The sequence below is a fragment of the Pseudorasbora parva genome, chromosome 12, assembly GCF_024679245.1.
Source record: "Pseudorasbora parva isolate DD20220531a chromosome 12, ASM2467924v1, whole genome shotgun sequence".
Classification (NCBI taxonomy): domain Eukaryota; kingdom Metazoa; phylum Chordata; class Actinopteri; order Cypriniformes; family Gobionidae; genus Pseudorasbora; species Pseudorasbora parva.
In genome coordinates this window covers 36,343,820-36,358,148 of record NC_090183.1, presented here as the reverse complement: position 1 = coordinate 36,358,148, position 14,329 = coordinate 36,343,820, and the positions used below count along the sequence as shown (strand labels likewise).

The following is a 14,329-nucleotide window of genomic DNA, read 5'->3' as shown; positions in this document are numbered from 1 at the left end:
CATTAGGGAAGAAAACTTTTGTTGTTGTTTTGTTAGACCATTTGATACAGGAGATGAATTCAGATTACACTTAGGGAAGTTGACTTTGGCAGCGTCATTAAGGGTGTGCAGTTATACAGTAACAATTCTGCAGAATGTTTCTCCTTAAGGTCAGTGTGACTCAGCAACTCCCTTACGGCGAACCCCTGATGCTTTTCTATGGTAACAGGGAGCTTTAGTTCATAGTAAACACATGATTCTTGCTGGTGTTTAGAACAGATTAACAGGACTATTTTGCTAAATCTAGTGTTGCTTATTTCTGCAAGATTATCTGCACAAATGGGCAAATATACATAAAGTCCTGCTTGCCTACTTTGAAGGTATCAAATGTACCCTAAATCATTGGGTTTGTTTGCTAAAGACATTTTGCGAGTCCTGTGGGCGAATCATTCCGGTTGCCGTTTCTCCACATTGGAAGTTTTTTCAAAACAATTCCTCACGTGTAGCCGAAGCTTATTATAATATGCAAAACTGTTATCCAATCATAACAATGGGCATTTACTTCTAAGTCTTCAAAGCTTTAACTGAGCGTTTAAAGAGCTAAGCTCAAAAACACGGTAGAACATTGCCTATTACATTATGATGACGTTTTTAAATATAAAACCACACGAACGTCATAGCCAGTTCACGACTCCTTTAACAGCTAGTAAAGCATCACCTGTAAGTACTCATTCTCTTGCTAATATTTACCCTCTGGTCAACCTCCTCCAAGTTGTTTGGACTTCGATTGCGATGCTGAGAGATTCATCTATGGTTTCACGTGGTCTTTTGCCACATGGTTTATCCCTTTTGATTAAGCAAACTGCTTGGTATTTTATACAAATGAAATCATTAATTTAAATTACTTTATTAATCTACTGAACTCTCACTAAGTGTGATTATAAGCATTTTTTGAGTAATCGTTCATGCATGCATTTTCTATAAACTCCTGTTTAGCAGTTAATCAATTCAAAGAGCACTCAGGGAGCACTGCACTGTGTTATGCAATATTACACATTAATAAAATGTGGTGGATAGTTGATCTGAGGGCTTTATGTAGCTTGAAGCTTCATATAAAGTTGAAGTTCATTCAAGAAATTGCCATATAACTGAAGCCTGGATCAGCAAATATATTATTTCAAGAGTTGCTCAAACTAATGAACTACCTCTTTATTTGAACTGGTGCAAATTATTTGATATATATATATACTACTGTTTTACACCAGGTTGCCAATTACACGATTATGTTCTGAAGTGCTCATTACAAGAAAGAAATTTCTCAAATACAATTTTATTTTATACCCATCTCTGTACCAAATAGACAGAGACACAAAAACAGTGTACAAAAACAAACATCAATAGAAAAGTATGCTTATATCCAAATGTTCAAAAATTGATCAACGCTGTGACATAAATTGCAGAGAAAGAACAATTTGTCTGAAAACAAAAGGGTAGAATACCAAACATGTACAAATGTACACTTTTCTATGTGCATGTCTTTATACAAAAGTGTCAATGCAACTCTGTTTGTATATGGTTTTTATAAGATAGGTCCTTTAAATGAGAGATTTTTCCTACCCATCGCTGTTCACAATCAGTACTGGGAAGGCACTTTGCAACATACAAATATACAAATACACAAGCAAGAAGACAAACAAAAAATGTTTCCAGTGATGTAATAAGCCAGAACACCATACAAGACGAACAAATAACAACAATAAAATAACTGAACAATTCCCTACTGAAATAAATAAGGGCTGCAAAGATCACACTTATGGGGCAGACAATGATTGTTACTAATAGAAATGTAAAAACTCCAATTAATTAACAGATGTTATGAGCTGATATTAGCAATGATCAGTCAAATAAGTGAGCTGCAAGGACCTACAGGTTCTGCTCAGATCAGTCTGCATCAGATTTTACAGTTGCACATAAAAGCATTAAGTGGAACAAATACACATGGTAATAAAATATGCACTTGTTTTGCAAAAAAAAAAAAAATTATAATAAAGTAAATTGTGTGTACATTGTCATTGATAGCATAAATTATCAGTGACCGCTTGCAACACCTCTGCAACATTATACAAACTTCCATTCCAAATACTCCAAATAAGTTCACGGTACATCATATTAATAACCTGCAGGGTAAAATAAAAGGAAAGGTAACCAGCATTAACACTGCATTTAGAGTATGAGGAACAAGCAAACACCAAACACACACCCAAATACTTGCATAATAATAAAGACACAACAAAAGCATGGATTTGTCAGTATCGACTTAAAACAATTCTCTTAAAACATAATCTTCCAAAAAAATAAAAGAAAAAGTCCAATCATTCTACAAGGCCAAGGAAAATACCTATATACAAGGATCTGGTTCACATAAAACAACAAAATTTGCCATACATATACACATATTTGTATATATATGAATGTTACATGTATAGTGACTTTAAGTTTAGCAGGAATGTATTGAACAACCTAGAAAAACTCTGATATATTAAAAAAAAAGATTAGAAAGCCCTCTGTTTATATTACATTCTAGAGATAAAGGACATTGGGAGAGACTGCATCATTCACACGTGCACTCACACATACGTCATCACTCTCACGCTGTCCTCCTGTCGGCTGCATGATTCAAGAAAATAAAATAGCACGTTGCGACAAAACTCAATATATACCTTTTCGTAAAGGAGACTTGGACACCGGTATCAATAAGTTAATAAAATATATTCTTTGCTTCTTGCTATATCTTACAGTGAAACCTGAAATTGGTCCCTGTTGGACATTAAAAACTGACATACTTTTTGTGACCCAAAACAATCAGTCTCAGAACTACCAATGACAAACAAAGAAACAAACCACAAAAAAAAGAAAAAGACTGAGATATCAGCCATTATTGGCCTGAAGGATTTAAAGTCATTTAAATATTTGTCAACATAATTCATAGAGGAAAAGACTAAATCAATGTATTATAACTAGTTGCTGTAGGTTTTTCTGTCATTGGACTAGAACAGTTGCGCAAATGACTCAATCTCAGTGTTTTCTGATTGTAAAAACGTTGTTTTGTTAAAATTATTTTGAAATTGTAATGCTCACTGTCAAAGTCTGGACACAAATAACCTAGAAGTACATTCTGAAAATTCTTAGGGATTCAGTTTGTCTTTTAAAGCAAACATCATCCTCAATCCACCCATATGGAAGCAGAAAGACACATGATAAACATACATGTCAAAAGTAAGATTTTTTTTTCTTCTTCAGGATAGACCTACAAAATTGAGGATTTGTCAAAATGGAATAAACTGATTAGCTGCTTCACACCAAGATGGAATCGAAAATGGCATCCATGATGGCAAAGTCAAAACAATAACAAACATTATAATAAGAAGAAACGCAAAAAAACAAAAAACAAAAAAGTAGTCTACATATGGCGTCAAGGAGAACGAAATAGACTAAACTCGCAGTTATCAAAAGTTTGGTTGTCCAATAAGGTTATAAGAAATGTTTACATTTCAAAGGGGTCATTTCTCCCCTAAACCCATTCCGCTGCTGCCCATCTCAGAGTCCACAAGTGAAGAGGCAAAGGCTGACTGGACGATCTGAAAGCCAAAGGATTCAAGAAGTGACATATTCTGTTGGGGGGAAAAGGGCGAGCCGAGATCACCGAGACCAGAGCCGGCCGCAGCGCGTTTCTTATGAACCCGGTGATGGTGCTTGTTGAGGTAAGATTTTGTGCGGAAGGCCTGGCCGCATTCGCCGCAGGCGAACTTCTTTTCGTGGTCTGTTTTTTGCATGTCTTTGGATCCCCCCGGCGAGGTCACCGCGTCTTCAGGTTGGCCGTTGAAAATGAAAGATGTCACCTCCATTTCTTCTCCCTCAACTTTGTGTTCAGCCTTGAGGTCCGTTCCGTTGGAAAGGTCACCGAAAACTGCATCCGATCCATCAGAATCCTGATGGGGGCATTTCCCAGCATTCTCCTGTCCATCTGAGGTAAACACAGAGTGGGGAAGGGGATATCAGGGAAGGAGGGGGACAGAGAGAAATATAGGAAGAGAGAAGGAGCCTCACATTAAGCAAAATGTCTAAAAAATATATATATTTCCTTTATACTTGAACCCTCATGACCACAACAACTACGTTTGAGAACTTTTCTATTTCAGTTTTGTGCTTATACTTTCTAAGGGAAATTGCATCATATATATATATATTTTTTTATAATAGTACCTTAATATTTCAGATTATTCAGTCCACAGAGTACCGCTACGCTCTAGAGCAGTGGCACAAAACCTCAAAAACGTTTAAAAGCAAAAAGGACAAATTCCCTTTTCCCCCTCTTCAAGATGCAAATATTAAAGGTGCTGAATGTAGGAATGACAGCTAGTGGTTGAAATTGGTACTGCAGTCCAAATTATTTAATGAATTAATTTTTCAAAAATATCTTCCATTATGTTCCACAAAAGAAATAAATTCATACAGTTTGGAACAACCTGAGGGAGAGTATATAATATAATCTTTTTTGGGTGAATTATCCCTTTAAAAATTGTGAGACTTCATTACAAAAGATTAGACATTCACAAAAAAAAAATCAAAAATCAACTCTCGACTCAGCTCTGAATGATCCGTGCTCAATTTTTCCAACATGCATGTTATGTAATTTAGCCTGCATTAGCTAACCAAGAAGTTTTCCATGCTACTAACAACAGCAGCTACGTTTCCACAGAAATTACCCAGAACACAGGAACTCTCCCCCCAGAGTTGTTGCTGTCCGCATTTCCCTCAGTATAAATTACCATGAAGAAGGCCAATTAGTCCAGGGATGTAGAACTATGCACGACTTCCTAGTTCCTGCTGGATTTCGCTCTCTACATAAAAGCTTGATAAAGCCTGAACATCGTTATCGATCCATTGTTGATTCAAATAACTCTCACTGCACGCGCCATAACAGACGTTTAAAAACGGTAGTTGAAATCAAATGCTGTGTGGAGTCAACCAATCAGCATGTTCAGTGCCCAAGTCCAACCCCTGAAGTTCCTTAAAAAGTACTACCTCGCATCACGAGCATGGAGTTTCTAAGGGGGAATTTTTTTTCCCTTAACTTCATTCAGACTCCGACTCCTGTGGTCGAGAGTACCACTCCAAAGTCCCTAGATCATGGGGAAAGTGGAAATGCAGCAAGAGTGACACTTCAGAGCATAAAACCTTGAGCAAAAACACTGTCATTAAAGAATCTTACGAGAATAAAGAATCATTGAGTACCAAGGCTCTAGATTTGCAGTCTCTTTAAGTCTTTAATTTTACGGACCCTGAGTACTAAGATTAAATGCAGTCCAGTTTTTTGAAAAGTATAAATTATAAACAAAAGAGGTCAGACATGGGTGCTGTTAAGGCAACCGGATGAAAATCAAGCAGCACTGAGCACCAGACAAAAAGCATGAGCAAAATACAGACCAAGCCAATTATTTGGTAAGAAATATTTTACTAATAAAGTCAACGGTGCTTTGCAGATATTTGCACCAGGCTTATCAGTCATTATAACATCCAGACATCCCCAGTTCTTTGGCTCACCCTCCTAACAGCTTGTACTGACCTGTAAGAGGTCCATGAAGTGGAAACCCTGGTGCTCCAGAAGAGCGGCACTCCCAGAAATAGGGATTTGGACCTGGCTTGCCCAGGAGCAGCTCAGGCTGCAGGCCCAGGCCTGGAGGCACAGGCTGGGGTAGAATTGGGCCAGTTAGCCCGCGAAAAGACCCCTCTGTCTCAGGAAAGGTAACCAGGAGTCGGCGACTGGTGCAAAGGTCTACACCGCCAGTAACCGCCCCAAGAGATAAGGGATATGGGTAGAGGAAAAGACAGAGAGGCCAAGGGGGACAATTCGTAGTCAATACAGTCAGATGACCACTAACTTCACATCAGTTCAGAAATTATTAAAATTGTCTGTTGAAAGCTAAAATGACTAAATAAATTTGAATGAATCTTTTTCTTTCATTACATGCCAAGCCAGCAGCTCAATGATACTGTTGGAGTGATACTGTAATGACAATTCTGTACTGATGTAAAGTTAATGATGCCTTTCTGGTGTATTTTTGCATTACTTTTCGCATATCTATATAACTGCCAAAACCTTAAAGCTTGTATTACAAGATACAAGATTGTTCTTCCTTACTTTTCTACTGAATATACATAGTAAATAGCATCTATAACCCACTTAAAACAATATTTTTGGGGGGAATTTTTAGAGTATGTGCCAAAACCGATACATTACCAGGGAATCATGTAAAGATTTTAGGACACTTAGTCCTTTAAAAAAAGATGATAATTTTGTTCCCCGTAATGCCTAATAAGGATATTCCCCAATCACAAGCTGCTGGATTTTATGGCAATAAATGTTTGAAAAAGGTCCATCAAATCCACAGAAACAATGCACAGTCTGAACATGTGCACTTGTATGTGGACATGCATGTATGAAGGCTCAAATAATGCTTGCATTATGCCAGCACTTAATGGAGATGATAGTAAGCGACACACAGAATGGGACGTGGCCATGCTAAATTGGTCAGCAGCAATGTATGTGACTAGCAGACCAATCTGATTGATAGGGCTGCAACTATTATTTAATGTATGCTCTAAATCAATCATATCTCTAAAAGCAGTTTATTTATACATACTACTTCAGAAACTTCAAGTAAATCTTTTTAGTGTCCTTTTCATATTTTGCCAGTAATCAAATATTGGCCTGGTTTCACAGACAGGGTTTAGATTAAGCCAGGATTAAGCCTTAGTTCAATAAGGGCATTTAACTTTTATTAAACATGCCTTAGAAAAAAACATTACTGCTGTGTATCTTGAGACAAAACAATGGCAAATATTTTAAGATATGTCAGTACAAGTTGCTTTCAGTTAAAACAGCTCAAACATGCATTTTAGTCTGGTATTAGACTTAAGCCTTGTCTGTGAAACCGGGGCATTGTTTTTAAGACGATGCTTATCAAAAACTCAAGGACTGCATTCATATGCAATACTCCATCGGGTATCATTAAACTTGCGCATTTTAGCTGCTGTTTTACAAAACTCAGTTGCGCTAAAGAAACTTTCATTAACTTTTCTCATAGAAAGTGAAGCAAACCCATACTTTCAGCAGCAAACATCCTCGCTCATCCACAGAGAGAAAAGTGCTGAAAGATGGTGCAATATAAATCAGAAGGGCCAAATTTTTCAACAACATATCCTTGAATCGCTGCGTAGTAATAAAGATGAGAGTTGCACAGCGCTACAATCTGTGTTTGCGGGTGAGTTTTTATGCAAGCAGATGCAGCATCTGATAAGCAGCAGTGAAAGAGACAGCAAGTGAGCGAGCAAGAATTTGACGCTGTGGGGAGAGGCTAGCTTGCCTTCCACTGCGCACTGGCGTCCTGAGTGGTAGGGGGCGCCGTTGTGCATCTGTGGTCTGTTGGTGCGTGGTTCAGGGAACTGATGTGCTGCAGAGGAAGGGAGCATGGACGAGCTGTGGTGCGTTTTTACGTGCACCTTTAAGTAGGAGGCAGTAGAAAAACCTGAGACCATCGGAAGAACAAGTAGGAAAAACAAATAAAAACAAAAACAACAAAATAAAATAAAATAAAATAAAAAAACAGAACAATTGTCTGATTAATCAGATTTTTAGAAGAAAAATATAAAGTATAAGCCACAAACCTTTTCAGTACTACTATGTAAAACTTAATCTTTTTCCCCTTTTTCTGTATTTATAAATAAGCCAATCAGCTTTTAAGAGCCTAAACTAACTTACTAAGTAGTGTCAGTGGCAATAAGAATAGATCATTTTTGTACACACAATTTCGAAAACGTTGTTATAAAATGTTTATTTTCAATGCATTTTTGACCAGTACCTTTGTTGCATATTCCACAGTAGTTATGAGGTCCTTCACTGTGTTTTTTCAAGTGGTCGGTCATGTAGGCAGCCCGGAGAAATTTCCCACACACTTGACATGGTATCTTATCTTCATGGCAAGCCAGGTGCGACCTCAGGCGATCTCGTGTTGCGAAGGACGCGTTGCAAATCTGAGACATTTCAAGATATGGTTTAGAAGCGCTTTCCAAGAGATAATTGTGTAAAAGTGTTGGTTTAAAGGAGGGCCATCATTTACTCACGAACGTGTCATTCTAAACCTGACTTTCTTTGATGTATTACAGAAGGTGATTTTTTTTAAGAATATGAGACCTTGGCTGTCAAGCTCCAAAACGAGTATTTTGATTCTTTTACAGCTTTAAATGAAGAAAGAAAAGAAAAACTAAATGTAAGTCACTATGAAATATTTTTTTAATGGAACATTGAAGTGTTTATTTTAAATTATTTATCCCAAAAAAAAAAAACTTCCGCTCTTCCTTAATATGACATCTCTACTCTGATTATGTGCACTAACACAAGGACTGGCCAATGAGATTACAGCAATTTACAAATGACAAAAAATCCAACCAATGTTCAGAGCACAAAAATCAAGTCCCACCACTTTCTTCCTTGTTCAAGAAGTCATTTCACTATAGATAGAAAAGATGATTACAATTTGTGTTTCATGTCGACTTTAGTTCATTATTCACTGATTATTCTCCTCTGCAGGAAGTTGCTAACCACTGTGCCCATCAGTGTGTTTATATACACTTTAAAGGGTTAGCTCACCCAAAAATGTACATTCTGTCATCGTTTACTCACCCTCATGTTGTTCCAAACCTGCAAGTTCATCTTTGGAACACAAATTAAGATATTTTAATGAAATCAGTGAGATTTCTGTCCCTCTACTGACAGTAATATGAATTGAGTGGTTTAGTCCAGACTGCTCTATACACTGAACATATTTAATTTAGGCTTTTATTCACACATAAACTTTCATCCATGTACACATCAGTTATGGTAAACGGAAGCTCAATCATGCTTGCTAAATGTGGAAACAGAAGTGAGGTTCATTCTCGTGTTACGCAGCACGCTTAAACATCAGCAAATACCAATGAGGTTTGTTCTCATGCATCAAGCAAGTACAGATGAGCTTCTGTTTATGTTTGCTGAACAATGTTTAAATGTGAATAAAAGCCTCAATTCAATCGGTTTATCATATAATGCCATCGTGTCTGCAGAAAATCTGGACTAAACCGCTCAATTCATATGGATTCGTTTTAAGATCTCTTTATGAACTTTTTAAAGCATCAAAGTGGTAGTTGTGTGAACTGTCAGTGGAGGTAGAGAAATCTGTTTCAATAGCTGTGTCTCATTTCGTTAAATTTTGAAGGCTGCATCCTCCGGAGGACACGTCGAGACGTCCTTTGTAGGACACACCGGCAGGAAGTATCACGCTGATATGCCAACACGTTCAGCCTCGTTGCGCACTCACGCCAGTTTATATTAGGAATGAAAATTATTTAGAACTTGAAAATGATTATGAAATGTTTCTTGTCTTGACAGCAATGTACTGTTCTAAACGTTTAAAAAGCACTAAAGCGTTGTAATCCTGTTAACCACAACTATCTGTTTGAGGTATTAGAGCTTAAAAAAACAAACAAGCTTAAACTTACATTTTACACACCACACCTACGCTCGCATGTATATCTGGCAGTGGTGCAGTTTTTTTTCATATAATATAAAAAATATATATGACGGTTGTTAACGGCGACGCAAAGAATTGTGGGTTATCTCCAGCCGCGAAGGCTACACCTCATGCACACTCTGAAATCCTGTAAAAGAAGGACGCATTCGAAGGTCGCATTTGGAGAGTCCTTTTTTGAAATGAGACGGCCTTATGAAGTATGCAGCCTTCAAATGCGACCTCCGGAGGACGCAGCCTTCTGAAATGAGACACAGCTAATGTCTCTAATCATTTCATTTGTGTTTTGAAGATGAATAAAGGTCTTATGGGTTTAGAACAACATGAGATTACTTATAAATGAATGTTCATTTTTGGTGAACTAACTCCTATTTCAGAAGTATTTCAGTCAGACTAAACTAAAGCAACAATTTGTTTCTTCAATTGTCATGTAGTCAGACTGAAATCATTTCAGACATGTTTTTGCAAAACTAACAAACTTCGTCCAGCATGTTAATCGGTTTTCAATTTACCTCGCCGTTGTGCGTATTCTCCAAAAAGACTGATTATAACTTTTAGTTACATGACCTTGGGAACCTGAAGAGTCTCATTTGTGAATGAATAACAGATCACTGAAATGATCTGCCTCAAAAGACATATAGGTTCACGTACCAAAGCAAGCTAGGGCAAATGTTAAAAGGTTAGTTCACCCAAAATAAAAATTCAATGATCTCAAGTCATTCTAGGTGTATATGACATTCTTCATTCAGACAGAGTTATAGCGAAAAATCCTGGCTAATCCAAGCTTTATAATGGCATTGACTGTTGCCTCGTCCATAAAAGTTCATCTATCATCATCTAACTGCTCCACAAGGCCTTCTGAAGCAAAGTGGTAGCCTAGAAATCTAGACGCACCTTAGCGGCAGCAAATTTAATTTGCCCGCAAGTGTCGTCTAGGAACTCTCAATACCCTTCTGAGCTGTATTCCTCAAAATCTGGACGGCCCAATCACATTGACGGCGGGGCCATAATGACGACGGCCGAGTTGCGTTTGCGTGCTTCTAGTAAACACAGAAACTGTTGCTGATTCGGTCTTTCGAATCAGCTCTGACCGCGACTCTGGAAGACTTGGCGTTGAGCATTTCTCTGGGAAAAGAACGGCACTGAAGTCATTCTTAAAAAGGGAAGATGTGTTTGAAGTTTAGCCGAGCGGATACGGTGAATGTTTAATCAGTCAGCGAACTCTGCTTCACCTTCGTTGCTCTGGTTGGTTGTAGCGCTATCCTATCGCGTGCAGAGGGAGTTTGAAAGACAACCGTTTATCCCGCCCCTCGGATTGAGCCCTGTCTATGGTGAGTTTCCAGACCAAACATCTTGATGTGGGTCTGGCTTGTCAGGCTAACGAAGTGGTGCATTTGTATAAGAGAAATATCCATATTAAAAACTATATAGACTAAAATAACTAACTTCCGGACACATCAATTTGGGCGAAAGAGTGTATTGACCATCGCAGAAGCGTAGAGAACAGAACAAAACAAGTGTTGGGGGACATAAGTCGACTTGCGCACCATTATTATAAAATTATCTGAAGATATGGGCAATAAACTTTTATTATGCCTATCCATTCTGACCAACCCAATGTGTCCAGGTACCACTAACTGTCGGCTACTATTTTAGTCATATTATTAAATATAGGGATTTTTCTCACACAAACGTGCCACTTCACTTTGGAAGGCCCCCCCAGAGCATTGTGGAGCAGATATATGATGGAAAGATGCACTTTTATGGACTTCATAAATAAGGCAACAGTCACTGCCATTATAAAGCTTGGATTAGCTAGGACTTTTAAAAAATAACTCCTATTTTGTCTGAAAGAAGAACATTATATATACCTAGGATGACTTGAGGGCGAGCAAATCATGGGCTAATTTTCATTTCTAGGTAAAAATAATCCTTTAAGATTTTAAGTCAATATCGAAATGTTTTTTTTTTTCTTTCACACACATTTCTCCTTCATCTGGCTTCATAAGTTGTATTGTATAAATTGTATGGTGTTTTTGTCATTTTGGAGCCCGACAGCCGCAATCCTCTGCCATTTGTTATATGGAAAAGAGTTGCTGGAATATGATTCAGAAAATCACCCTTTTGTGTTCCATGGATCAAACGAAAGCCTAACAGATTCAGAACAACATAAGAATGAGAAAATAATAAAGTCCAGTATTTCTCACCTGACACTTGTGAGGTCGCTCTGTGGTGTGCACCTGTTTAATATGTCCATTCAGGTGGTCTGGCCTGCAAAAACATCACACAAACCATTTATGAAGACAAATACATTAACGAATGATGTAATAAATGACTGTACTCACCTAGAGAAACCCTTCCCGCAGCTTTGACAGACATACGGCTTACCCACCGAGCCGTCGTGAGACCGCACATGGTAAGACATCCTATCCTTGCGTTTAAAGCGCAGCCCGCACACCGGACACGCATACGGTTTTTCGCCCGAATGTGACAGCTTGTGCCGGTTCAGGTGGTAGACGTCTCGGAAGACCTTCCCGCATAGATCACACGCGACGTGTCGTCTCGTCCTCTCGCGCTTACGGTTGTCCGCCGGCAGTCCGTTTTCCTGAAACCTCGACTGGGAATGAGTGATCATCGGCGGGCCGTCCACTGCGACCAGCTCCGCACCGGTGCTTACACTACCGCTGAACGTCCCGTGCTGAGTCTCGTGGTTTCTCAATTGCACGTCGTCGGGTAAATTCTTCCCACAAACCCCGCAAGTGAAAAGGCCCCCGTCTTCGTTTTGAGCAGTGCTATTATTAAATGAGATCGGCTCTGTTGTGGGCTCTTTTTTGGGTCTCCCTCTGCTTCGCTTGGAGCTGTCGCTGTTAAGGTGGCTGTTTTGAAACTCCAACGGGGAAACCGTTAATCGATCGGCCGCTTGTGCTCCGGGAGCGGCCGGCTGCGTCGGATCGGCACTGTCGCTGTCATTGTTGTCGGTAAACACGGCGCCGTTGGACACGCTCCCGTTTGACATGTCCACGGGCAGGGGGTATGACAGCTGCTCCGCGGCCCTGAACAGGCTGTGCTCGCCTCCTCGAGACGGAGGCACGAGGATCTGCACGTTGGATTGTTTGATGACCTCCTGACAGATCTCGATGACAGATCGCATGAGCAGAAACTTCGCCGCGGTCATCAGCTCTGGGAAGCACTCCAGGCGCACCACGATCTTGGAGGTGTACGCGAAGTCCAGGATGTCTCGGAAAACTTTGGGGCTGATCGTGTGCATCTCCAGCTCCTTGCCTTGACCGTCGTCTTCCGCCTGACAGCTAAACACCGACTCGAAATACTCGCTGCACGCCGCCAACACCGCTTTGTGCGCGGGGAAGCTCTCCTCTCCGACGCGCAAGATAACATCACAAAACCTGCCTCCATCTTTTCTCTGGCTGTTGAGGTTGTGTAGCATCTCGGCGCTGTGTTTGCTCACCTGGTACGTGTAGGAGGAATTCCACGGCTGTTCTGTCTTCTCCATGCCGCCTTCATTCAACAACCGAGCCTAACGCATACGACGGAAGAGGTAGACGAACACAAACGGATGGCAAACACCCAATAAACAGACGCATTCAGCAGCGACCACCACTCCTCGCCTTTTTAGCATCTAACATGTTAGCAGGGGGAAAAATGGCAGCCCCCCAGCTTCCTGTGAACTTTGACCCTTGTTTAAAGGGAGGGGGGTGTCGTTCGCGTTTAATATTTTCGGTTTTAACAGTTTAATCCATTACTTTAATTCAAAGCGAAACCGCAGATACTGTTCACACACCGAAACCGAAGTTTGCAGGATGCCTGTTGTCCGTCTTCCTGGTTCGCGGCGTTATGAATTCACATCCTTGTTTTCCAGTGAGCCCCCTCCCCCAAATGTACGCTAGACACTGAATACATGACAGCAGACTGCCCCTTTCTCTTTTAGACACTATTACCACTCAGGAAAAAAATAACCTACTCTGTAAACATGAACGAAATTCAAGTGAACAGGGAAAACGAATTTTGAACGGGCACTAGCCCTAGAGAGCTGCTTTCCTGGACTAGTAATGTACAGATCAAGCACAAAGACACAATAAATGCAATTGTTGTGGTCTGTACACTGGCTTTGCTGTGTCTGGTAACCAGATTTGCAAATCCTTTACGGAAACATTAAATTAAAAAATGCTTTACATTTTTGTACATAAATGCATATAACTTCTATAAGCCTGTTTTCTCACCACAATATTTAGTTTCAGAGCTCTGATTTTTCCTTCTTGAGTGGAATTCCAAACTTCCTCTTTGAATTAATTTGTTTTATATAAAAAAAATAAAAATAAAGAAAATGGTATAACTGAATAAACATGGTTCACCTCATAATTGGAAAACTTATCTCCATTTTTGTTCCTCTTACTACTGTATGCATTTTGTTTTTATTTGTGTTTCAGTTCATGTGCATCACCCAACATCTTTGTGTCCTAAAAAGCCCTATACATGAGAAAAAAAAGAAAAGAAAAAGAAAAAAAAATGCATGATCGAAAAACACCTGGCCAGGAGTCCATGAGATGCACTACGAAAGTATTGTGTGGCTTGAAACAAATGTGCAAACCTACTCAATTTTCACAACATTCAGACATATATCATTTTAAAAAATAAATCAAGAGCTCTGCAATAGATATAAATCCATTTAATGCAGATTTCTTCCCTACTCAAACAGCTGAAAAGTA

General features: G+C 39.4%; 1 protein-coding gene across 2 annotated transcripts; it reads right to left on the bottom strand.

The window, feature by feature from the left end:
• Positions 1-1,289: 1,289 nt before the first annotated feature.
• patz1 (POZ/BTB and AT hook containing zinc finger 1) lies at positions 1,290-13,869 on the bottom strand. Of its 2 annotated transcripts, XM_067460123.1 has the most exons (6): positions 11,951-13,869; positions 11,813-11,876; positions 7,902-8,073; positions 7,407-7,568; positions 5,606-5,815; positions 1,290-4,003 (listed from the first exon to the last, which is right to left on the bottom strand). In XM_067460123.1, exons 1-6 carry the CDS (start codon positions 13,114-13,116, stop codon positions 3,540-3,542), a joined length of 2,238 nt encoding a protein of 745 aa, XP_067316224.1. In that variant the 5' UTR covers positions 13,117-13,869; the 3' UTR covers positions 1,290-3,539. The 2 variants fall into 2 exon arrangements, with proteins under 2 accessions (XP_067316224.1, XP_067316225.1); XM_067460124.1 differs by lacking the exons at positions 5,606-5,815; positions 7,407-7,568 and having other exon boundaries at positions 11,951-13,866.
• Positions 13,870-14,329: the final 460 nt, after the last annotated feature.

Coding starts and splice junctions, on each gene's coding strand:
- patz1 (XM_067460123.1), bottom strand. CDS start 13,116: ATGGAGAAGACAGAACAGCCGTGGAATTCCTCCTACACGTACCAGGTG. Junction 7,569..7,901: donor CTGTGGAATATGCAACAAAG/GTACTGGTCAAA, acceptor CGATGGTCTCAG/GTTTTTCTACTGCCTCCTAC. Junction 5,816..7,406: donor ACGCCAGTGCGCAGTGGAAG/GCAAGCTAGCCT, acceptor CTGGCGGTGTAG/ACCTTTGCACCAGTCGCCGA.